Source organism: Conger conger, chromosome 10, assembly GCF_963514075.1.
Source record: "Conger conger chromosome 10, fConCon1.1, whole genome shotgun sequence".
NCBI classification, from domain to species: Eukaryota; Metazoa; Chordata; class Actinopteri; order Anguilliformes; family Congridae; genus Conger; species Conger conger.
This window is the reverse complement of record NC_083769.1, coordinates 50,854,039-50,880,549: the sequence shown is the minus strand read 5'-3', so window position 1 is coordinate 50,880,549 and position 26,511 is coordinate 50,854,039. Positions and strand designations below refer to the sequence as shown.

Sequence of the window (26,511 nt, the reverse complement as noted above, 5' to 3'; positions counted from 1 at the left end):
GAGACGTAGCTACTGATGAGATGTTTAATCTCAGTGTAAATATCTCAGCCTCTAAAGCTCCTGTCCCAGGTGTGTCCCAGGTGTGCCCCAGGTGTGCTGGAAGCGCGGTATAGATGGTGAGGTGTGTGTTTGCAGCGCGGTGTGTGTGTTTGCAGCACGGTTCTGAGACTCTGAGCTCTTTCCTGAGAACAACCGGCTGCCTCGGGAGCCGAGAGGCGGCTGCAGCTACAGAAAAAGCCGTGGGTCAGAACACGATGTGGGTCAGAACATGAGCCCACTGGATGGACCGCTGGTGCGCTGATCCACCTGCTCTCCCATTGGACGCCCCGGTTACCATGGCTATTCCAGAACAGAAGCCCTGCTCTACACCCGGTTACCATGGCTATCCCAGAACAGAGCCCTGCTCTACACCCGGTTACCATGGCTATCCCAGAACAGAAGCCCTGCTCTACACCCGGTTACCATGGCTATCCCAGAACAGAAGCCCTGCTCTACACCACGGATGACATCGTGCCCCGGTTACCATGGCTATCCCAAAACAGAAGCCCTGATGTACACCACAGATGACATCATGTCCAGCTAACCAATCAGACAGGAGCTCTCCAGCCGGGTGAAGCCCCAGGAAGGGGGCGTGGTTTCCAATATTGACAGGTACATTCATTTCTCTTCTCGACACACAACAAACATCAACGACAACAACGAATTACGCATAAAAAATAAAACAATTCACCTTACAACAATACCGCCACAACACCTTAAGTACATTATTACGTAGGTACATAGGGCCGATGTGTTGAATGCTTAAACACTACACGTTTAGTTCTGACCGGTAAATATTCACCCCCCCCCCCTCCCACCACACAGCCCCCCCCTACAGGAAGGAGGTCAGAAACGGCTAAACTGAGCTTTAACCCTATTATACAACACTGCCTCAATCCGAGTCCGATTCTTCCACAAGCTACAGCGATGATAAAACCAGTAACAATATCATACAAAATATAGTAAAAGCACCAAGAAAAGAAAAAAAAACAACAACAACAACGACAATATGTATCTTATTCTGTAGAAAACAAAAAATGCTCCTAGTGCAGATAGATGTGTAGCCGACGTAAACCTGCTCCTACGCCTGTGAGAGTTAGCGACAGCGCGGCCGGGGAGTTAGCGGGCCGTTGCGTAGCTCTGGCGGAGAGATTACATCATGGTCTCTACGATGGTCTGCGGCGGCTGCAGCAGACCCTGGCTGCTCTCGGGGTCCGTGGGGTACGCCAGGTCGGCCTTCGTCTTCGTCTTCGTCTTCGTCTTCGGCCGGTGGTCGGGGGGGCGCGAGCTGGCCCCCCCCTTCACGGGAGCGGCCACAGCTTTGATCCGCTGGAGGGAGGAGGAGGAGGAGGAGGAGGAGGAGGGGGGGGGAGAAACATGGTTTCAGAAAACACCAACACTGTCTCCATGACAACGCTGTTAGCACAGCCGGCGTGACTCACGGAAAACAAGAGGCCAGCAGCCTCCTGACAAATCCTCAAAATATGTACCGTCAACTAAACACTACCTACGTATATTGGTATGTCATGTGTTCCCAAATGCAGGGGGTACACTGGATGAGTGTGTACAATGTTGTGTACTGTAATCATGAATTCACTCATTTGCCGAGTGTGTTTGCGAGCACAATTTTCAGGAAGTAAACCGTGCTTTTTAGGAGGTCATCTTTGGGTCGAATCTCAGTCCGACAGATCATAAAGTTCCCAAGTTTAGCCTTCCAATAAAAGACCTAATAAGTCCATTATTAGGTCCCTGCACTGGCCATTCAGAGTACTGAAGCCCTTAAGTAGGAAGAATTTGGTCCCTCTTGTGTCGGTGCTCTATGTGCGTTGGTTCAGTCCTCTTGGAAATAGAGTGCTAAGTTTGAGAATCCAGTGTTTCTCTAACCTGCGTCTCTCCTCCGGTGTCCAGTTATTTGTTTGAAGGCCCGATATTTCTAGTGCCTCAAGTCCATGGTGAAGGAAATGAGCCACCAGGTGTGTGTCTGTCTCTCTGTGATTTCTAATGTTGTATATATGTTGTGCTAGTCTACATTTAATTGTATTCCCTGTCTCCCCTACATATTTTATACCAGTGTTTACACTTTATGGCATATATGCAGTTTTTTGTATTGTATGTTAGTGTTTGTTTTATGATGTAGGTTGTGTTAGTAGTGGTGTTCCTGACTGTAGTGAGTTCTCATCCGGTCTGCAGCAATGCGCAACTGAGCCGTTTCAGACCCTTGTGTCTTAAGGCCAGTTTTCCCACTTGCTGTTACTAGGGGTTCACCTCTATCAACGGCCCGTCTGATTGGATGATTTGGAAATTACCTCTATCAATGGCCCCTCTGACTGGATGATCTTGATGACAACCACCATGGGAATGCAGATCATGGATGCCATGGCCAGAACCCACCCGAGCCCAATGGCCCAGTCCGGGTACTGGTACACCTTATTGTAGGTCAGCGGCTTGTACCGGACCAGCGAGAACAGGAAGCATCCCTGCAGGGAGACAAACCAGGCCATCACAAAATGGCTGAAGCTGTAGTAAAATGGCTGAAGCTGCAGTAAAATGGCTGAAGCTGCAGTAAAATGGCTGAAGCTGCAGTAAAATGGCTGAAGCTGCAGTAAAATGGCTGAAGCTGTAGTAAAATGGCTGAAGCTGCAGTAAAATGGTTCAAGCTGCAGCAAAATGGCTGAAGCTGTAGTAAAATGGCTGAAGCTGTAGTAAAATGGCTGAAGCTGCAGTAAAATGGCTGAAGCTGCAGTAAAATGGCTGAAGCTGTAGTAAAATGACTGAAGCTGTAGTAAATTGGCTCAAGCTGTAGTAAAATGGCTGAAGCTGCAGTAAAATGGCTGAAGCTGCAGTAAAATGGCTGAAGCTGCAGTAAAATGGCTGAAGCTGTAGTAAAATGGCTGAAGCTGTAGTAAAATGGCTGACGAAGGTCCTCACCATACACAGCACAGGGGTGATGATCATCCAGCTCCACTTCATCCAGGGATTTGGTCTGTATCCAATCATGTCCTCGATCGCATCATAGAAATTATCAGCGCCTGAGAGAGATGGGAGGAGGGAACAGGGATCCCAGGGGGTTTCCTTTCAGTCAGCTGAAAATTAAGGCCTCGAGAACAAGACGTATGCATTCTTCAGCCAATCTATGACTCAAATATACCATAGAGACTCTTCAGTAGGACAGGACAGATATACCAAAGACTCTTCAGTAGGACAGGATGGATATACCAAAGACTCTTCAGTCAGACTCACCATAAACCCAGGCTACTGCAACACATTCAAAGAATGCCACCCACAGCAGGCACACACCACTGGCTGCATAATAATCGAACAGCTGGAACACGTACATCCCCCCCTGAGAGAAGGAGAGAGAGAGAGAGGGAGAGAGAGTTTACATTACAAATCAGTAGAGGGGAGCATACTCTCACAATACTAAAATACTAAAAACGTTTTCACACTGAAACACTGTGACGTCTATGGTCATTACTATTTTCCACTCTCACTTGTGTTGCCGCTGTTATACAAGAGTAAATTAAAATAACAATTTAGAAGTGTGTGAGAAATATTTTGAAGCTTGTTGTTCAATAGGTCGATTTCAGAAACTCAGACATTCTTTGACATTGGCGGTTTCTCCCATGTGTTTAATGCGGAACACTAAAGCCGCGCAGGCTAATCGCTAAAGGTAGCGGTAGCGACTGAAGCCAGGAAAGCCTCACACAGTCAAACACAGCCTCACACAGTCAAACACAGTGAAACACAGCCTCACAGTCAAACACAGCCTCACACAGTCAAACACAGTCAAACACAGCCTCACACAGCCTCACACAGTCAAACACAGCCTCACACAGTCAAACACAGCCTCACTCAGCCTCACACAGTGAAACACAGTGAAACACAGTCAAACACAGCCTCACACAGTCAAACACAGCCTCACACAGCCAAACACAGCCTCACACAGTCAAACACAGCCTCACACAGTCAAACAGTCAAACACAGCCTCACACAGTCAAACACAGTGAAACACAGTGAAACACAGTCTCACACAGCCTCAGTCAAACACAGCCTCACACAACCTCACAGTGAAACAGTCAAACACAGCCTCACAGTCAAACACAGCCTCACTCAGCCTCACACAGTGAAACAGTCAAACACAGCCTCACAGTCAAACACAGTCTCACACAGCCTCACAGTCAAACACAGTCTCACACAGCCTCACACAGTCAAACACAGTCTCACACAGTCAAACACAGCCTCACAGTCTCACACAGTCAAACAGTCTCACAGTCTCACACAGTCAAACACAGTCTCACAGTCTCACAGTCAAACACAGTCTCACACAGTCAAACACAGTCTCACACAGTCAAACACAGCCTCACAGTCTCACACAGTCAAACACAGCCTCACTCAGCCTCACACAGTGAAACAGTCAAACACAGCCTCACAGTCAAACACAGCCTCACACAGTCTCACACAGTCTCACACAGTCAAACACAGCCTCACTCAATCACACAGCCTCACTCAATCACACAGCCTCACTCAGTCACACACAGTGAAACACAGCCTCACACAGTCAAACAGTCTCACACAGCCTCACAGTCTCACACAGTCAAACACAGCCTCACTCAGTCACACAGCCTCACTCAGTCACACAGCCTCACTCAGTCACACAGCCTCACTCAGTCACACAGCCTCACTCAGTCACACAGCCTCAGTCAGGCTCGTCAGTGTTAGTGGGGAGAGGCCGGTTTAGAGACACGAGGCCGACAGCTCGGTGGCGTTGGCCAACATTTCCCCCTCAATAGCGCTGACAGACAGTTCAGCTCCGCCTGTGTGTTCCCCGCGATGTGATGAAGTGCCTCCCCTGGGAGTGCAGTGTGTTGTATAACAGATATGATACCAAACCGCTCCCATTTTGAAGACTTCGACACCCAACACGCAACAACTGGACTTCTGTTTTCGGAAAATAAAACTAATAACTTTTGCTAAGCCAAGGCCAAATGTGTATGCGCTGGCAGCCCTGCTAGGAGGTTAGGCCTCTCCCCCGAAGAAGGTCTCTGGGCCAAAGCATGCAAGGAGGCGTTTTTATTCAAAACAACCAGAGATTTCTGTTTCAGAGGTTTTATGAGGCAAAGAGAAATGTCAGTTCTTTTCTTCCTTTGGCACGCGTCTGAAGTTTTACACCACATTAAATATTACAACACAATCCCTGCCAGAAAAGCCTGGCACCGGGAGGATCCCGCCCACAGCAGAGCTCATTTAATGACTGTTTATGTAAAATTCATCACAGAGAGGAGGGAAGGCCCTGACAATTCAGCCGGAGACCCAGCTTCTCACTGCAGCCATTCAGATCAGAGGTCTGGGAGTCTTTTAAATGATTGTACAGTTACAGTTATTGTATTATAAAATCACGGTCCCCGTCTAAGAGAAATGGTCTGTGGAACACCTGGCAATGCCATTAAAGGACTACATTGGCACTTCTTAAGGTGGATCTTAAAGGAATAATTTAATCTTGATCTTAAGTTAATGTAGGTACTTACCATGATCCAAACAAGCAATCAGAATCAGAAACAGTGCCATATTAACAGAGAAATTTCCACCCTAACCGAAACAAGCAAACTAGAACATCCAGAATGCCTTGCGGCATTTCAGTTCATTTTAGTTGCTTCCTGCTTTGGTCATTAACAGGGTCATCTACACTCAGTGACCACTTTATTAGGTAGACCTGTACACCAGCTTGTTAATGCAAGCAACTAATTTAACTAATCTAATCAGCAACTAAATGCATAAAAGCATGTAGACATGGTCAAAAGGTTCAGCTGTTGTTCAGACCAAATGTCAGAATGGGGAAGAAATGTGATCTAAGTGACTTTAACTGTTGAATGATTGTTGGTTTGAGTAATCAGAAACTGCTAATATCCTGTGATTTTCACACACACAACAGTCTCTAATGTTTGCAGAGAATGGTGCGAAACACAAAAAACATCCAGTGAGCAGCAGTTCAGCTGGCAAAATGCATTGGTAATGAGAGGGGTCAGAGGAGAAGAGTATAGGACGCCTCTAAGTGGATAGGCTACAGCAGCAGAAGACCAATACATCTGAGGAATAAGTTGAATAAATAGCTAATAAAATGCTCACTGAGTGTATATTCATTCATACTTCTGACCGATCACTGCATGTCACAGCTGTGTGTGTGTGTGCTGATGAGGACCACGTTGAGAGAGCTGGTTAGACTCCACCCACCTTGGTAACCATGGCGAGCCCCAGGAGGTAGCTGGTCAAACAGAGCGCAGCGATGAACATTTCCCGCCGGTAACCCTTCCGTAGGAAGGACGGGTGCAGATCCACCAGCGAGGTGATCTGTCCCTCCACTTCCACAAACTGTCACAGGGTCAGAGGTCAGAGGTCAGAGGGCACTCAACCACAATTACAGTTTAAAGTACAACACAAAATGCCTGGTTTTCAGATGTCTTAAGCAGCTGGTACAGTCACGCTGCCATCAGGCGTGTGTCCGCTGTCTCTCCAGGTTATGATCATTAGGGTCCTATGTCCCGTGGTCAGAACACCCTCATTTGCATATGTACGAGGGTGAGGTCGATCTCATTTGCATATGTACGAGGGTGAGGTCGATCTCATTTGCATATGTACGAGGGTGAGGTCGATCTCATTTGCATATGTACGAGGGTGAGGTCGATCTCATTTGCATATGTACGAGGGTGAGGTCGATCTCATTCGCATATGTACGAGGGTGAGGTCGATCTCATTCGCATATGTACGAGGGTGAGGTCGATCTCATTCGCATATGTACGAGGGTGAGGTCGATCTCATTGGCATATGTACGAGGGTGAGGTCGATGTGTGTGATGCGGATGGAGGAGGTGTACTGCTGCCACTGAGTGCAGTAGACCTCCTCTTCTACGCTCTTCTACCTGGGTACCTGAGCCCTAAAACCTGCCGTGGGTCACTGATGACAGAAAACACCTCAACTCATTCTGGGGTCCCCAAGTCCGAGAGATCTCTCCAAATACCCCTCCAATAAAGCAACATTGCGAGTCGGTGACAAAGTGCTATTTGTTAATTAAAAGAAAAAAGTAAATTAAACGTTTTTAAAACAAATCAAAAGCGGTTCTTTCATCTCCAGAGCTTGGTCTGATCACAGTCCCAGCTCGGTAACACAAACCTAGCAACGCTTTATGGTACCGCGGTAAAGCGGGTGGTCGGAAATAGCCGTGCTTACGCGCGTATTTAGATACGCATGTAGGATCAGCGCAGTATCCCTGCTCCTGAGGCTGAGTTAGCAGCGTGTAAAATTACACCGGATCAGGGAATCAGATCGGCCAGATGTCCAGCTGTCTCAGCCGCGCGTTCCGGGGTTCTGACTCCTCACATTGTTCTGGCCTCACCGCATTACGGAGAACGTGTCAACCGCGAACCCGCCCTGACATTCCCGCTAAAAATAACCCGCAGTGAGAACGCGGCTCCAGCTCATCACACGCTGATTAAACGGTTACAGAGCAAAAGGGCCATTTAACCATGTGTGAACACAGAGTCCGACTGTTTAACCATGTGTGAACACAGGGTCCGACTGTTTAACCATGTGTGAACACAGAGTCTGACTGTTTAACCATGTCTGAACACAGGGTCCGACTGTTTAACCATGTGTGAACACAGGGTCCGACTGTTTACAGGTGTGTGTGTGTATGAGAGTGTGTGTGAGTGTGTATGTATGTACAGGTGTGTGTGAGTGTGTGTGTACAGGTGTGCGCGTACATGTGTGAGTGTGTGTGTGTGTGTGTGTATGTGTGTCTCACCTGGCTGTCGAGCCCCAGGAGCAGAAGCATGATGAAGAAGAGGATGGCCCAGAGTGTGGGCATGGGCATCATGGACACAGCCTTGGGGTACGCGATGAAGGCCAGGCCGGGTCCTGCAGGGGGCAGCAGAGAAAGGTGGGGCAGGTAGAGAGACCGTGAGTGGCACAGGTGTGGGGCAGGTAGAGAGACCGTGAGTGGCACAGGTGTGGGGCAGGTAGAGAGACCGTGAGTGGTACAGGTGTGGGGCAGGTAGAGAGACCGTGAGTGGCACAGGTGTGGGGCAGGTAGAGAGACCGTGAGTGGCACAGGTGTGGGGCAGGTAGAGAGACCGTGAGTGGCACAGGTGTGGGGCAGGTAGAGAGACCGTGAGTGGAACAGGTGTGGTTCAGTCCCCTGGCCCGCACCCCAACGTCACCGCCACGCCAAAGTCCCGCTAGCATTAGCATTAGCATTATAACGCGTTTGAAACATGTAGGTATAATTATAATATCTGGAAAGGGTGATGGTCCCAAGACTCAGTAGATCATGGGAAGCTAATTTTCACTGGAACACCATTTAACAGGGTAAGTGTATCTAAAAATGTGAAAAGAGAAATATTAGTATGTTTGATTTGAAATGGAACCATTACATTTAGCAGCATCTCTACCTGCCAGTTGATCCAGTGAGCAATGCGAACGATCGGGTATGACCCCCATCATCTGCGAACCCTTATTCCACCCCGCTCAAAAACACAGCTCAAGCTAGGTTTTTGAAACAGCCAGTAGCCGGTTGATCAGTTCAGACCAGCTCCATACGCAACCTGGTTTGACCAGCTCAAGCTGTGTTTGGAAAGTGCAGCTAGCCGGTACTTCAGGGTGACGACGGGCAGTGACTAACAGTGTTCCAGTGCGGGGTGAACGTGACGCTGCCTAATCTGTCTGAGAAAAGGCACGGCGAACTGTTGGGAGCAGAATCAGTTTCTCCCTCATTTTTAAAAACACACCGCGTCAGCGCTCTCCTTACTGCGGGTTGGACTGAAACAACCCCTCCTGCTTTATATGTAGCACCATGCGTTTCGCTTTCTGTAATATACGGTTTGTGATGGGAGCAGCTGGATGTGACCTCACTCACACACTCGGTGATAAACAGAATGTCTCCCCAGATGATCTCTTCCCTCCCGTAGCGTCTGGGGTCACAGATAACCCCCCCTCTGCTATGTTTAACCATGTCTGAGCCAGACCCGGAGCGGATCTCCCCCACACAGATCCAGTCAGAAACAACATGCATACATTTCAATAAAGTGGAATTAACAGCGAGATGCAGCGGAACAGTTATTCAGTGCAGCCTGATGGATCCACAAAAACATCCGAGCCAGGCCCCGAAACCACACCCTCACAAACACAGCACACGTTTGTGTTTAAAGTCCAGGAACATGATCAATAACTGGAATAATCACGGCCCCTGCCTGGGCTCTGGGATGAAGGGAATGTGTGTGATCCCATCCCATCCCCCGACACCTGCATTTTCATATTTTCACCTTTAACAGTTTTTTTATGAGATCCTGGTTCATGCTCTTCTGATGCAGCAAGTGTGTATACCGTTTAACACCGTTTAACACCGTTTAACACCGTTTAACACCGTTTAACACCGTTTGCGGGGGTCACAGCGGATCCAGAACAAAACGGCCGTCTGGCAGATGCATCACAAATGTAAAGACCTGCGTGTGTTTGTGTGTGTTTAAGGTGTGAGTTGTTACGCAGGTATAGGTTATGTGTGTGTGTGTGTGTGTGTGTGTGAGTTGTTCTGTGTGTATACAGCGTGTGAGTGTGAGTTGTTCTGTGTGTATACGGCGTGTGAGTGTGAGTGTGTGTGTGTGTGTGTGTATATACGGCGTGTGAGTGTGAGTTGTTCTGTGTGTATACGGCGTGTGAGTGTGAGTTGTTGTGTGTGTGTGTGTGTGTGTGTGTGTGTGTGAGTGTATACGGCGTGTGAGTGTGAGTTGTTCTGTGTGTATACGGCGTGTGAGTGCGAGTTGTTCTGTGTGTATACGGCGTGTGAGTGTGAGTTGTTCTGTGTGTATACGGCGTGTGAGTGTGAGTTGTTCTGGGTGTATACGGCGTGTGTGTGTGTGTGTGTGTGTGTGTGTGTGTGTGTATACGCCGTGTGAGTTGTTCTGGGTGTATAAGCTGTGCGTGACGGAATCAGAGGGCATGTCACTGCAGAAACGTCCACAGTGCAGCGCTGAGCTGGTGTTCCCTCAGGACCTGCTCTTTACCCGTCAGCGTTATTAAGTGAAGGAGCAGCGCCCACCATCGCTGCGACCTTTGACCCTCGTACCTGACTCTGCCACATCGGCTATGTCCACCCCTTGCTCTTGTGCCATGAAGCCCAGGACCGAAAATATGGCGAATCCTGAGACAAAGCTGGTACCGCTGTTCAGGCCTCCCAGCAGCAAACAGTCCCTATGTCACACATACGTCATGGAGCACGTTAATCACCACACAGCCCCGCCCCCAGCCCCGCCCCAGCTGCAGCCCCGCCCCTCACCTGTAGCAGTTGTATTTGTACTTGTTGTAGCTCCCGAGTGACGTCATGGCGCCCAGGCAGATGGCGTAGGAGAAGAATATCTGCGTCCCGGCATCGATCCACACCTAAGCGCGAGAAGGGGGGGGGGGGGGGGGGGGGTTTAGAACCACCAACAAAACATACCAGACTGGCCGCTAAACTGGTTTTATTTAGAGGGCAGTGTGTCAAAGTGCGTTTGTTCTGTTTGTGAGTTTGTTGAAGGAAGTGCATTTACTGCACTGTACTGTATTTACTATACTGTATCTACTGCACTGTGTGTACTGTACTGTATTTACTGTGCTGTGTACTGTACTGTATTTACTGCGCTATGTACTGTACTGTATTTACTATACTGCATTTACTGTACTGTATTTACTGTGCTGTGTACTGTACTGTATCTACTGTGCTGTGTACTGTACTGTATTTACTGTGCTGTGTACTGTACTGTATTTACTGCGCTATGTACTGTACTGTATTTACTATACTGCATTTACTGTACTGTATTTACTGTGCTGTGTACTGTACTGTATCTACTGTGCTGTGTACTGTACTGTATTTACTGTGCTGTGTACTGTACTGTATTTACTGCGCTATGTACTGTACTGTATTTACTATACTGCATTTACTGTACTGTATCTACTGTGCTGTGTACTGTACTGTATTTACTGTGCTGTGTACTGTATTTACTGTACTGTATTTACTGTGCTGTGTACTGTACTGTATCTACTGCGCTGTGTACTGTACTGTATTTACTGCGCTGTGTACTGTACTGTATTTACTGTGCTGTGTACTGTACTGTATCTACTGTGCTGTGTACTGTACTGTATCTACTGTGCTGTGTACTGTACTGTATTTACTGTGCACTGTACTGTATTTACTGCGCTATGTACTGTACTGTATTTACTATACTGCATTTACTGTACTGTATCTACTGTGCTGTGTACTGTACTGTATCTACTGTGCTGTGTACTGTACTGTATTTACTGTACTGTGTACTGTACTGTATTTACTGTACTGTGTACTGTACTGTATTTACTATACTGCATTTACTGTACTGTATCTACTGTGCTGTGTACTGTACTGTATCTACTATACTGCATTTACTGTACTGTATCTACTGTGCTGTGTACTGTACTGTATCTACTGTGCTGTGTACTGTACTGTATTTACTGTGCTGTGTACTGTACTGTATTTACTGCGCTATGTACTGTACTGTATTTACTGCGCTGTGTACTGTACTGTATTTACTGTGCACTGTACTGTATCTACTGTGCTGTGTACTGTACTGTATTTACTGTGCTTTGTACTGTATTTACTGTACTGTATTTACTGTGCTGTGTACTGTACTGTATCTACTGTGCTGTGCTGTGTACTGTATTTACTGTGCTGTGTACTGTACTGTATTTACTGTGCTGTGTGCTGTATTTACTGTGCTGTGTACTGTACTGTATCTACTGTGCTGTGTACTGTACTGTATCTACTGTGCTGTGTACTATACTGTATTTACTGTGCACTGTACTGTATTTACTGCGCTGTGTACTGTACTGTATTTACTGCGCTGTGTACTGTACTGTATTTACTGTGCTGTGTACTGTACTGTATTTACTGTGCTGTGTACTGTACTGTATCTACTGTGCTGTGTACTGTACTGTATCTACTGTGCTGTGTACTGTACTGTATTTACTGTTCTGTGTACTGTACTGTGCTGTGTGTACTGCCCTCTGGGAGACAGAGAGGAACTGCATATTTGGCTGCGCTTGCACAATCTGAGTGCTTCACAGGCTGTGTCTTGTTGCCGTTGGTGATTTATCAGAGCAACATGCTAGTAGGAATAGCATCTCTCCCAGTCTTATTCTCAGAAGTGTATTTTTAGAGTACATTCACGTGAACAGAACAAGCACATTTGTGCAAGGAAAATATATCCATGGATTGCAGAACATTCTATTAACATAATTAGCATAACTAGGACTCATTCTTAATAACACCACACCCTTTTGTGACAGCTTTGAACTTAATACTGTAGTTACAGTACTGCCAGTGAAACAATATATTTTTAGAAAAAGTTTTTTTAGCACAGGAAATGCAAGGCGATAATGCACCTGAAAATATCAGCCACATGGTGTACAGTCCACCGACTCGACTAAAACAACCAGAACTTACTTCAGCCTCAACTGCTTTTTAGAGTTTAAGTTTTTCTGGTAATTTGGCAACATATTGAAAATGTGCGGCCCAAAGCAGTGCCAGAGCCAGCTACACTCTAACGCGCTTCTTAAATGTCACTGTGGTCTGGCACAGTGCTGCGCTCTGATACCCGAGTGTGGTGTTGAGTGGTCCCGTGTGTTCTTAATGCCCTGATCCCCGCCAGCCCGCGGGGCCTCATTCTGCGTCACTTCACCCCGTCTCTGGACAGGAGAGGGGCCTACCTCTGGGTGCTAGAGAGGGGCCTACCTCTGGGTGTTAGAGAGGGGCCTACCTCTGGGTGTTAGAGAGGGGCCTACCTCTGGGTGTTAGAGAGGGGCCTACCTCTGGGTGTTAGAGAGGGGCCTACCTCTGGGTGTTACAGGGGGGTCTACCTCTGGGTGTTACAGGGGGACGGGAGAGGGGGCTACCTCAGGGTCTCTCAGGCGGGACAGGTCGGGGTACAGGTAGAATTTGATCCCCTCTGAAGCTCCAGGCAGGGTCACGCCGCGCACCAGCAGCACGATCAGCATGACGAAGGGGAAGGTGGCCGTCACATACACCACCTGAGACACAGCGCAAAAACATCACTACACTCACTCACACACACACTCACACACACACACACCACCTGAGACACAGCGCCAAAACATCACTACACTCACTCACACACACACTCACACACTCACACACTCACACACTCACACACTCACACACTCACACACTCACACACTCACACCACCTGAGACACAGTGCAGACATCGGAAAACACACACTCGCACTCGCACACACACACACCGTCTAACACACACCTACACCTTCACTAAGCTCCAACAGCACACACCTCCAAATTCAGCCTAAAGCAATGCCCTGTGTCCCACATTCAGATCCTGTCTGTTCAGTCAGATAAGCTTCCCAGGCTTAGGATAAACAACCTCCACATAGCCACTCACCTCCACTATGGTGAGTCACACATGCTGCTAGCTTTAGCAGTGCAGTACACATGGTGCTAGCTTTAGCAGTGCAAGACACATGGTGCTAGCTTTAGCAGTGCAAGACACATGGTGCTAGCTTTAGCAGTGCAAGACACATGGTGCTAGTGTTAGCAGTGCAAGACACATGGTGCTAGCGTTAGCAGTGCAGTACACATGGTGCTAGCGTTAGCAGTGCAGTACACATGGTGCTAGAATTAGCAGTGCAGTACACATGGTGCTAGTGTTAGCAGTGCAAGACACATGGTGCTAGCGTTAGCAGTGCAGTACACATGGTGCTAGCTTTAGCAGTGCAATACACATGGTGCTAGCTTTAGCAGTGCAAGACACATGGTGCTAGTGTTAGCAGTGCAAGACACATGGTGCTAGCGTTAGCAGTGCAGTACACATGGTGCTAGCTTTAGCAGTGCAATACACATGGTGCTAGCTTTAGCAGTGCAAGACACATGGTGCTAGTGTTAGCAGTGCAGTACACATGGTGCTAGCGTTAGCAAACAGTGCAGTACACATGGTGCTAGCGTTAGCAGTGCAATACACATGGTGCTAGCTTTAGCAGTGCAGTACACATGGTGCTAGCATTAGCAGTGCAGTACACATGGTGCTAGCATTAGCAGTGCAATACACATGGTGCTAGTGTTAGCAGTGCAGTACACATGGTGCTAGCGTTAGCAGTGCAGTACACATGGTGCTAGCTTTAGCAGTGCAGTACACATGGTGCTAGCGTTAGCAGTGCAATACACATGGTGCTAGCTTTAGCAGTGCAGTACACATGGTGCTAGCATTAGCAGTGCAATACACATGGTGCTAGTGTTAGCAATCAGTGCAGGACGCATGGCAATAACGTTAGCAGTGCAGGAACACGGAGCTAGCATTAGCCGCTCACCTTGCCGGTGGATTTGACTCCCTTCCAGATGCAGAAGAAGCAGACGACCCACACAGCCAGGAGGCAGAGCGCCAGATCCGGCTTCACCCCCCCCAGATCCTCTATCCCACTGGAGATGTTCAGCACCTTCCGTCTGTGCAGGGAGGGAGGGAGTGAGAGAGGGAGGGAGTGAGAGAGGTCACTACCCTAAGGGCACTCTACAATAAGGGTGCCCACTAAGGCCAACTTACCCTAAGTCCACACTACATTAAGAGCACTCAATCATATGTGCACAATACCCTAAGGGCACTCACTCAGTCCACACTACATTAAGAGCACTCAATCATATGTGCACAATACCCTAAGGGCACTCACTCAGTCCACACTACATTAAGAGCACTCAATCATATGTGCACAATACCCTAAGGGCACTCACTCAGTCCACACTATGCTAAGTGCTTACTACCCTAAGGGCATTTAATCAGTCCACAATACATTAAGGGTACTCTATCCTAAGTGCACACTACCCTATGAGCACTCACTCAGTCCACCCTACCCTAAGTGCACACTACCCTAAGGGTGCTCCCTTAGCTGATGAGTGAGTGATGAGCAGAGTGATGAGTGAGCAGAGTGATGAGCAGAGTGAGTGATGAGCAGAGTGAGTGATGAGTGAGCAGAGTGAGTGATGAGCAGAGTGATGAGCAGAGTGAGTGATGAGTGAGCAGAGTGAGTCATGAGCAGAGTGAGTGATGAGTGAGCAGAGTGAGTGATGAGCAGAGTGATGAGCAGAGTGAGTGATGAGTGAGCAGAGTGAGTGATGAGCAGAATGAGTGATGAGTGAGCAGAGTGAGTGATGAGCAGAGTGATGAGCAGAGTGAGTGATGAGCAGAGTGATGAGCAGAGTGATGAGTGAGCAGAGTGATGAGCAGAGTGATGAGCAGAGTGATGAATGAGCAGAGTCATGAGCAGAGTGATGAGTGAGCAGAGTGAGTGATGAGCAGAGTGAGTGATGAGCAGAGTGATGAGCAGAGTGATGAGCAGAGTGATGAGTGAGCAGAGTGATGAGCAGAGTGATGAGTGAGCAGAGTGATGAGTGAGCAGAGTGATGAGCAGAGTGATGAGTGAGCAGAATGATGAGCAGAGTGAGTGATGAGTGAGCAGAGTGAGTGATGAGCAGAGTGATGAGCAGAGTGAGTCATGAGCAGAGTGATGAGCAGAGTGATGAGTGAGCAGAGTGATGAGTGAGCAGAGTGATGAGCAGAGTGAGCAGAGTGATGAGCAGAGTGAGTGATGAGTGAGCAGAGTGAGTGATGAGCAGAGTGATGAGCACAGTGAGTGATGAGCAGAGTGAGTGATGAGTGAGCAGAGTGATGAGCAGAGTGAGTGATGAGCAGAGTCATGAGCAGAGTGATGAGTGAGCCTGCAGACACTCACTCCCAGAACTCGATGACGGGAGAGGTGAAGTTGGTGACGTTGGAGGCCAGCCACAGGCTCTTGTTCTTGCGCACGATGTCCTCCACACAGCTGTCCGTGTTCCAGCTCTGCTTGCAGCGCGACCAGGGCAGGTCCGTCTGGAAGCACTGGAACAGGTAGTACAGGCCCCAGGCCAGGATCACGATGTAGTACACGTTCAGCAGGGACACAATGACGATGGAGGCGTAGCCGATACCTGTGGAAACACAACCATACAGACAGACACACAGACACAGACACAGACACACAGACACACAGACACACAGACACACAGACACAGACACACACAGGCACAGACACACAGTGTCACCATGACGTTACCCTTCATGTCACATCCTGTACTTTCACCTGCCAAAAACAGAGCATCACCACAACACAGCGCATGTGTGTGTGTGTGTGTGTGTGTGAGAGACTCTCTGTGAATTTGCTTCTGTGTGTGGGTATGTGAGATTCCAAACACTTTTACTGAATGGTTGCTGATTCACACACTCACACACTCACACACTCACACACTCACACACTCACACACTCACACACTCACACAATCACACAATCACACACTCACACACTCACACACTCACACACTCACACACTCAGGAATGCTCTCCTCGGGCCTGGAATCAGCTGGCAGAGTCAGGGACGGCCTGAGGCACAGATTAGCGCAGCGCTGCACACCTGCTGAGTGTTCACCTGTCTCACACACCTGTGCTGCTCTTATGCACCTCAGACAGTTAAACAATAAATAAAACTGATTTTCAATTTCAGTGTTTCTGTATATAACCTAATAGCAAAAATCATAGTCACACCCATGTCCCCTTTAGACTATGAGTACGTGTAGCAGCCCTTTAGACTATGAGTACGTGCATCAGCCCATGTGCTTGAATGGTCAGACCGTTGCACCAGGGGCATTAGTCAAACTTTGCACCCCGCTGGGTATAACCACTGGGTATAACCGGAACTCGCCACAAAATATGGCTTCCTCTAGCGCCCCCTGCTGTTGAACAGAACTCCGCAGCAAAGACTGTGGCCTGAGGCTGAGTGGCAAAGGGACACGATCGGGACCTGGACCTGCAAGGCTGGTGGTTCAGGTCCCAGGGCAGCTGTGGGCCCTTAACCCTGCATTGCCCCAGGGGGACCTGCTTAGTCTAATCAACTGTAATTTGCTTTGAATAAAACCGTCAGCTAAATAACAAATTATAATTTAAATTATGATAATGGCTCTCTAGTGCCCCCTGGTGGTAGTTAAACTCACCAGTAAAGATGTGACTCTCTCTAGCGCCCCCTGGTGTCAGTGAAGATGTGGCTCTCTCTAGCGCCCCCTGGTGTCAGTGAAGATGTGGCTCTCTCTAGCGCCCCCTGGTGTCAGTGACACTCACCAGTGAAGATGTGGCTCTCTCTAGCGCCCCCTGGTGTCAGTGACACTCACCAGTGAAGATGGGGCTCTCTCTAGCGCCCCCTGGTGTCAGTGACACTCACCAGTGAAGATGTGGCTCTCTCTAGCGCCCCCTGGTGTCAGTGACACTCACCAGTGAAGATGTGGCTCTCTCTAGCGCCCCCTGGTGTCAGTGACACTCACCAGTGAAGATGTGGCTCTCTCTAGCGCCCCCTGGTGTCAGTGACACTCACCAGTGAAGATGGGGCACAGCTTCTGCCAGCAGGTGATGCCCCCCTCTGAGGTGTACTGCCCCAGCGCCACTTCCAGGAAGAACACCGGCAGGCCCCCGCCGAAGAGGAAGATGAAGTACGGGATGAGGAAGGCCCCTGTGGAGAACCAGCAGGCGAGGGAGTGTCAGACAAAAGCAACTCCCGCAGAAAAGTGCACAATCAAACAGCATGTTCTTAGGGGCCGTCCCCAACAGCAGCTCATCCCAGTAGTGATCCAGGATTTCTTATTTTTATTTTACCGTTATTTAACCAGGAAAAAAAAAACCCATTGGGAGTGACCTGAGAAAGCTGCCCAACAAGACCGCTGACAAAATGTACAATCAATGAAATGGGGAATGAGACGGGTTGAGGACGGCGGGGAGACTGACTCACCACCGCCGTTCTTGTAGCAGAGGTAGGGGAAGCGCCACACGTTCCCTAAACCCACAAAGCCTCCGGCGACGGACAGGACGAAGTCCAGCTTGCTGGCCCACTTCTCGCGCTGCGGGGCCTTGCCCTCGGCCTCGTCCTCCGGGCGTGTGCCCGGGCTCTTCCCCGGCGACGGCTTCAGCGTGTCCTTATGGAAGTCCTTCAGGCACTGCAGCTTCTCCTTCTGAGCCATGCTGCGGGAGAGAGGGGGAGAGACGTCAGGGTGGGGGTGGGGGACGGCGCGCGTTTGATTCTCCCCGAGCTGTTTGACCATCGCCTCGCCCCGTCAGTCTCCAGTGGTTTTCGTGCTCGACCCTCACTCCACAGGCGACTCAAACCTGCAGCGGGGTCCCACTGCATTTGTACACCAGCCTCATTGGCATTGTTTTGAATTTTTGTATTTTCTAGTTGCAAAATGTAAAGAAATGAGCAGCGCTTTATGAAAAGGACAATCATATTCAATATGAAGGGGAGAAATGAGGAAAGCTTTTTGTCTGTACGCTATTCACAGCCTGCTGTGCTTTCCCAATCAAAGCCACGGATATTTCGATGCCCTGCGAGACGTGCTGAATGGAGGCCTGGTTCCTCCCGACACTCTGGCCTCCCAGCTCACCTGCCTCAACAGCGCCACCTGTAGGGGAGACTACATAATGCCATTCCCAGGTCCAAGAATGCTAAGCATAAGAACACACCTGAACGGGGTGGAAAGTTTTTGGAACCCCCCCCCCCCCCACCCTGTCACTGACATCCCCCCCCTGCCTGTCACCAGCAGAGCGATACGGTCACAGTTATATAACCCCCCACGCCTGAGGCCCCCCCAGGAGCCCCGCCCCACCCCTCATCACTCCTCACTCTGTCTCTGGGGCCCAGCCCCCCACCTGGGAATCAAACCCGTGAGCCTCCCCCCACCCAGCCCCTCCCTGCGTGTCAGGATCTGTTTTTAAGTTTTTAAAGGCAAACTCTTTCAAAGAAAGATTTAAATGAAATGCTCCCCTTATTCCTGGGCCCATGGTCCTGCAGTTGGGTTCAGATTCTGTGCACTGCTGAACCCTAACCCACTGAACCCTAACCCACTGCATCAACACAGACCGGGGCTCCACACACACACTCACACACACACGCACATGCACACACTCACACACACATGCACACACTCACACACACACACGCACACACACATGCACACACACGCACATGCACACACTCACACACACACACTCACACACACATGCACACACACACGCACACACACGCACACACTCACACACACATGCACACACACACGCACATGCACACACACGCACATGCACACACACACTTCCTCTAACCAGCTTGGTTTGCAACTGTCCCGTTTGTGTTTCACTTACAACTATGACTGTAAACAAAGCAAAAGTTTCGCAATGAGACAGACACTGAGCTACAGACCAGGCTGCACACAACACGTACACACTGAGCTACAGACAGTACTGAAGTGTTTATACTGATCCGTTCAAAGGATTTCTTCCATTGTCTGAAGCTGGAACTGAGTCAAATGGATTACAGACAGTAAACACCTTCATAAGCTCACTTCATATACCGTCTCTCTGTGAGTTACCGCTACACTGCACTGAGTGCTGAGGCCAAACGGCCCTGAGAGACCTCACACTGCTGTGTGCGGTAACTCATAGAGACCTCACCCTCACACTGATCTCCCCCTCACACTGCTGTGTGCGGTAACTCAGAGACCTCACACTGCTGTGTGCGGTAACTCAGAGACCTCACTGCTGTGTGCGGTAACTGACAGAGAGACCTCCCCTCACACTGCTGTGTGGGGTAACTGACAGAGAGACCTCCCCTCACACTGCTGTGTGGGGTAACTCATAGAGACCCTCACCCTCACACTGATCTCCCCCTCACACTGCTGTGTGCGGTAACTGACAGAGAGACCTCCCCTCACACTGCTGTGTGGGGTAACTCATAGAGACCCTCACCCTCACACTGATCTCCCCCTCACACTGCTGTGTGCGGTAACTCAGAGACCTCACACTGCTGTGTGCGGTAACTGACAGAGAGACCTCACCCTAACACTGCTGTGTGCGGTAACTCAGAGACCTCACACTGCTGTGTGCGGTAACTCAGAGACCTCACACTGCTGTGTGCGGTAACTGACAGAGAGACCTCCCCTCACACTGCTGTGTGAGGCATGCTGTAACAGGCTGCTGGGACACAGTGCAGCATTGTGGCTGTTATCCGCTGACCCGCCTGGCACTGAGGCAGAGGAGGGCACGGTCACCGCGTGTTTTTCCTGAGTAACTCTGGTTTTACGAGTTTTTTTTCCATGTCTGTTGGACTGGTGAATTACCCAGCATGCATCATTAACAGCCGGGGGGGGGGGGGGCTCTGGGTGAAGGAGACAACTGTGTCCCAACATTAGCCGCAAGTTAGCCTCAGACTCTATCCACATATTTCTGCTTTCCGTAATGCTTCCGTTATCATTTGAAAAACATTTCAGTCTGAGGTCTGTGCCAAGTGTTCACATAGCTCTACAGTGAACTGTGACTGACGGGAATTGTTCAGTTGACACAGGGGATTTTATGAACAATTGCCCAAGCGTTTAGTGTAGCCTCAGAGTGTTTGTCTTTGCTTAATCCACCTGTAATCTGTCCGTTTCACAAGCGTTCAATCTCCAGCGCAGGTCAGGCTATTGAAACCACACTCTCAACTCCATTACATAACTAGATAAACGGTCTCTCTCTCTCTCTACCTCCCTCTCTCGCTCCCTCTCTCTCTCTCCCCCTCCCTCTCCCTCTCCCTCTCCCTCTCCCTCTCTCACGTTCCTGCTCACAGTCCAGCACTTCCACCTCCAGAGTTCTGGACAGATATCTGTGGACTGAATGAGACGCACCCCCTCCAGACCCCCCCGGGGAGCAGCCAGAGCCCCACCTCAGGTCATGCTCATTCTAACCCCCCCCCTTCAGATGATGTCTTCAATCACAAACCACACAACTCAGAGACTCTAGCACGTAAACACCAAACTGCATTTTCAATGAAAAGCAACATACATTTACAGATAATGACAGCGCATTGAATATTTATGCAGAATAACTAAACATTTTAATTCCAGTTATGTTGCTCCCGTTTCTTTTTCTTTTTTTTAAATAAGCATCACACAAACTTTCTGCACGGAAACCGTAAGACGTCTGAGACCTGCTGTAAACAGTTAAGAATAACTTCCACACTTACAATTCCTTCATGGCAGCGTTCTGTTTATTCTGCGCAGTTATCTCCGCGGTTACCATAGCCCCGTGTGTGCCGGACTCTTGCAGTGCGCCTCGGTTCTGTGTAAAAGAAGTGGAAAGCACTGCCCACTCCGTAGCTAAAGACAATTAAATGCGATGTGGAGATTGGGCGACGCGCTGGGGGGCGGAGGGGGGAGGCAGTCGGCGTGCGCGGACTGTAAATTTCCACTTCCCAGGCGCGCCGCTGACTCAATCACTCCGCGTGCGCGCGCCGTAATCCAAGACGCGGCCGGCGGCGGCCAGGAACGCGCCCGGGAACCGCACACCTGCGAATCTCCACCGAGGCGACCCCGGGCAAGGCTACCTTTCAGCCGGGACAGCAGCTCCGCCAAATACCGTCGCAACAATATTAGTTCGCCGAGTGTTTTTTTTTTTTTTTTTTACTTTTTTTTACTCTCTCTCCCATTCATGTATCAATACCCATGACAGAGTTAGCAAATGTTTAACTGGCGTTGTGCTCATCTTTCAAAAGAGGCCAATTTCTATTTAAAATTATAACAACAAAAAACAAAAAACCCCACCCAAACAGAAACCACGTGTTTGTTGTTTTCCACAAAGTATCTGCACCTCCAAGAGACATTTTCAACGTGTTACGTTGACGCTATTTTTTTCCTGTCAATATAAAAATATAAAAATATAAAAAATATATTTATAAGTTAATTCAGTAGTTTAACAGCGTGTTGCAACTCAGCTGAAAAGAGTAAAAAATGTAAGACCAGTGAATACTTGAAGAGATTAAGTTGAAGCCATCCATTTGACTAAACAAAACTTTTTAATCTTGCAGAGCATGGGAAAAATACATATTCTCTGAAGGATTTTTGCTTTGCAAACCGCAGAATGTGGGTATTACCACGCGAATTCTGCATTTAGTGACGATTGAACCGGAGCAACACAACTGAAGCCTATTGGCCTGTTCCTGGTTACCTGGGAAACAAACGGTTGCTCTGAAAACGTTTCACGGTTGAACGAGGTTTCCTCCCAACGGTGCGCAACGTTCTGCAATGGGCTCGAGGGATGTTTGCTCCCGTCTGGTGGGTGTGTCAGGGGCGTAGCCCAAATCAATAATGACGTATGCCTACTCTTTACAGGTTGTTCAACATTTCTGTTGAAATTAATGTTTTGTCGGGGCTGACTGTTTCTCATCGGCCAACATGGCCACCAGGTCCCCCCAAAAAAGTGCAGCCAAATTGGGTACTTTCACCATGTCAGGATGGGGGGTACGTGCTGTTATCTGCGGTATCTGGGCACGTGCTGCGTGCTGCTGACAGACCGTCCCACTGCAGCCGGGAGACAGATTCCCACAGCGCTGCGCTTTTGGGAAACACCCTGGAATGAGGGGTCTGGTCTGAGTTCACCATCTGGGGAATGTGCCCTGGCCTTCCGCTGGGAGATTTGTACTGTCCATTTAAGAGCCTTTCTCAGGAATGCCCAGCAGCCCGCAGTCCTCCCACCAGCCAATCAGCTGCATAATGCCCATTTCAGCCTTACAGACCCAACCAAAAAATAAAAAATACTGCACTATACTAATATAAATACAGCATGTTGTTTGATCTATGTGTATCACTGCCTTTGTACATGACTGAATAATGAATATAAGCCCAAGCCATTACTGTTTTTTAAATTATTGATTGTACTCCATTGTACATTGTACAATTTCCTTTAAAAAGGCCAAAACTAATTTATTAATTTATTTAACAAATCCAATCAGTCCATAACTGTCATTCTTTCATAATGCAACCAGACACCTCCCAAACTCTCCCTCAGGGTTTCATTTCAGGTTATACTGGTCCACCGGGGATAACTCTTAACAGTACATGGACTGCATTTATACACGTATATACTTTAAGCACTTGACAGTGAATCACGGCCGTGGCCATGGCGACCGGCTGCAGCGTGAGGGACGGTCATCGGGAGAGCCTGAGGCCGAGGGCCCCTCTGACCTCCTGAGCCACGGTCACCCCATTACTATCCCAAAGCTATGACTATGATTATGATTACGGCTGACATGGTAACATTACATCACACCACATACAGCACCTGATGCTCTTTGGCTCCGTAGTGGTCAGCGTTAGTCAGTGTTAATACAGACGGGTCATAGATGTGGAATGTGCGTGAATGTGGCTGCGTTTGTGCTGTGCCGCGAAAACAGCGAACTATCCGTTATTCGTCTGGGCCTTTTTCCATATCGAAGACTAACAACCTAATAACATCATATTTGGAATATTTTTGAATATGCGGTAAATGAGCGTATATATTGGCCTGCGTCTCGGAGTGTGGCTCAGACACTGCACATTGTACAGGTGAGCACAGGTGCACAGGTGTACAGGTGAGACCCTCGTCGGGATTCAGGTGGAATCTCTCCCAGCCTACCGAGTCTGAGCCAGTGCCAACCTGGCAACCCGGCAGCATGGAAACAGCCACAGGATCCCCCCTGAGGGAGGACTCCAGGGCCCCTCCAGGGCTGCCGGAGAGGCATCTGCTTAATTAGCCAAGGAGCCGCAGCTTGTCAAAGAGAAAGTGAAATGTGCATTTGGGTTTCCTGAAGCATGAAAAATAGTGGCATGTATAAACTGTTACAGTCAGCCGTACCACGCCTTGTTAATTTTTTTTGAACCACGCTGGATCCAAAACCCCACCGGCTATCAAACCCGCTGCACCGGGTGGGTGTGGGTGCGGTCCCCACTCCGTTAAAATCTGGGGCATCGAGTGCTGCCGATGCCATCCTGTTGCTACGCAACAAGCACACCTGCAGTGCGGGCCGTAAGTATTTGGACGGAGGTACATTTTCTGTTCATTGGCTCTGTACTCCAGCACAGTATATTTAAAATGGAACAATAACTGTGAGATTAAAGTGCAGACTGTCAGCGGTAGTTTGGGAGTATTTACATCCATATCGGATGATCCATGCATCTCACCTTGTAGTTGGCCAATCCACAACCCTGTCTAGCCCCTAATCCAGTCAAATGTACTTCTTTTGTTCAGTGCCTCTGTTAGATCTACCCCCTCCCTCGGTCTCCACACCTCGTTTCTCCCCCCACCAGATCTAATCACCCCCTCCCCGCTGATGTGTTCTCATTCACGGCCATTTGGCCCATTGTTTCCACTGAGGGGCAGGGTAGAGGTGTTGACGTTCTCCCTCAGTTGTTGGTTCTTGTTGATCTGCACCCGGGGACTCCCAAGATCCTCTACTACATTAAACAACCTATTTTAAAACAAATGAGTGCACGCATTTATTTTTCTACAAATGTAAATGTAATTATCAGTATTTTCTATAAATTCAAACTCCACATTAAACCGCAAACCGGGACACCTAAATGGAGCCGACCCCACTGGCGATTAGGACTTAGTTGGGTCGTTCATGTGCGCACAACTCGTAAATCCGACACCTCACAGCGCACGGAGGCGGCGGGAGTCACGCCTGCAACACCCAATCAAGTTCAGCCCAGGATCCGCCCCGAAACACTCCAGCCAATAGGCAGAGGGCAAAAGGGTGTAATGTCTGCAAACAGTGGAGTTCAAACGGCTCTGTGCATCAGACTCGACTGAAATATCCTACCCAGGGAGTGTGCGGCTCGCCTAAAGCAGGTCATGCCCCGACTTCGTTATTCATGTGTTTTCCAAATATATTCACGTTGACGTGTCTAATTTGTAGAGCGCTTGAATATTTCCGTTTCGTTTAAAAGTGTTAACTCAGTGTCTAGCGCCTTCACAAAGACTAACATTTTGAACACTTCCTGTTGAACATAGCTGATCGCAATCTTTAAAATGTTCAAGTTGGCTTGACTGAAGGCCGCTACAGGGTTAAGGCATTTATAAAATGACCGCCTCAAGTGGTATCTTGAGGTGTCATTCTGCACAAATAACCATGTTTTCACCCAGGTGTGCAAGAGAGGTAAAAACCCATCCTATCGTCCTATCGTCCACCGTCCATACAGAAAGGCTCAATGGTTTATCCGTTTAACACAACATGCTTTCATAACACTGTGGGGCCTGCAGCGTGATCGCGTAATCATATCCTGAGACACAGGACACGGTCTACGCAGGTGCTGTTCAGACGTACGATAAAAAGACGCCCTCAAAACATGAACAGAAAATGCCAGTTTGACACAGATGGTCGTATGAACACGACTAGCACAAATAGTAACGTCATATGGGCACTGAATATTGATTGAGCATAGCAAAGACAATTCTCAGATCGGACTCAGAAATGCATGTCTGGCAGATCGCCAGAGGTGTAGTAGGCTACGCGTGGCAGGTAGCCTACTATACACCGTAGCCTTCATTTGCGTTTTATTCATAAACACAATGGCTAGCCTTGTTAATTTACTCCAGCAAAAAACGTAACAGCCAGACAGCGACCGTTTCATACATATCCTGCCAGGACAAAACGCCAATACATAAGCACTTTTTCATCTTTCAATGAATCCAACAACGATTATGATATGTATTGGTAGTAACCAATCCGTTATTTACTCATAAACGCACCGGTGATCAGATCGAAAAAAGTAATTAGGCGATACATATAGCTATTTCTCATTTAAATATTCAACATTGTCACCTTAACAGGATAGACGATAACCTAACGGCCTGAGCATAACCGTTACCTTCTGGTTTCTGCCCAACTCATCTGAGCATCTCCCACCGGACTCTACAGACACCCAGCAATGGGAGAATCGGTCTGATTGACACACACACACACACAAACGTGCGTCTGGGTAATTCTGAACGAAAGCATGGCCACCACCCCTAGCGAAGTAGCCTATTCTTTTAAAATAGCAAGCAATATTTAACACCGGAGTCGCTATCCATCACCAAAACCAAAAGTCCGTACATTCTATTTTATCCTTTGTAAGAACGGGAAGCTATCGTTAAACAGCATTAAAACAACAGCCTGTCGTAATTAAAAATTGAACCACAAAAGGATGTAGTAATTACTATAGGCTACGAGTATAAAGTATGCTATAGTCTAGATTTATTGAAACCAAAAACAGCGTAAAGTAAAGACCCCTTTCTCCACCCCCGCCCCCACATGTGCGAAGTCGATGCTGAGTTCCGTTAACATTACCTGTGTAAAGATTTCTTTTATTTCTGCGAATGCTCCTTGTTTGATGTTCGGCGGCTTAAAGTAGAATGCGACAGTAACGCGCACAAAAAATAATTCATAAGCTTTTCTTTCTGACCTTTGTTTTTTTAAAACGGATGACCATAAGACATCAAGTTTGAGTGGAAAAATACCAGCCAGATTCTCCCATGCAACAGGAGAGCGTCCTCTTAAAG

The 26,511-nt window shown here is 48.5% G+C and overlaps 1 protein-coding gene across 2 annotated transcripts; it reads right to left on the bottom strand.

The window, feature by feature from the left end:
* Window positions 1-859: 859 nt before the first annotated feature.
* LOC133139169 (sodium- and chloride-dependent taurine transporter-like) lies at window positions 860-26,511 on the bottom strand. Of its 2 annotated transcripts, none has more exons than XM_061258528.1 (14): window positions 26,300-26,511; window positions 17,921-18,150; window positions 17,510-17,644; window positions 15,845-16,079; window positions 14,432-14,564; window positions 12,988-13,122; window positions 10,361-10,464; window positions 10,151-10,275; window positions 7,835-7,947; window positions 6,268-6,405; window positions 3,280-3,382; window positions 2,968-3,068; window positions 2,346-2,516; window positions 860-1,368 (listed from the first exon to the last, which is right to left on the bottom strand). In XM_061258528.1, the coding sequence occupies exons 2-14, from the start codon at window positions 18,147-18,149 to the stop codon at window positions 1,192-1,194; spliced, it is 1,899 nt and encodes a 632-aa protein (XP_061114512.1). In that variant the 5' UTR covers window position 18,150; window positions 26,300-26,511; the 3' UTR covers window positions 860-1,191. The 2 variants fall into 2 exon arrangements, with proteins under 2 accessions (XP_061114512.1, XP_061114511.1); XM_061258527.1 differs by lacking the exon at window positions 26,300-26,511 and adding an exon at window positions 21,179-21,306.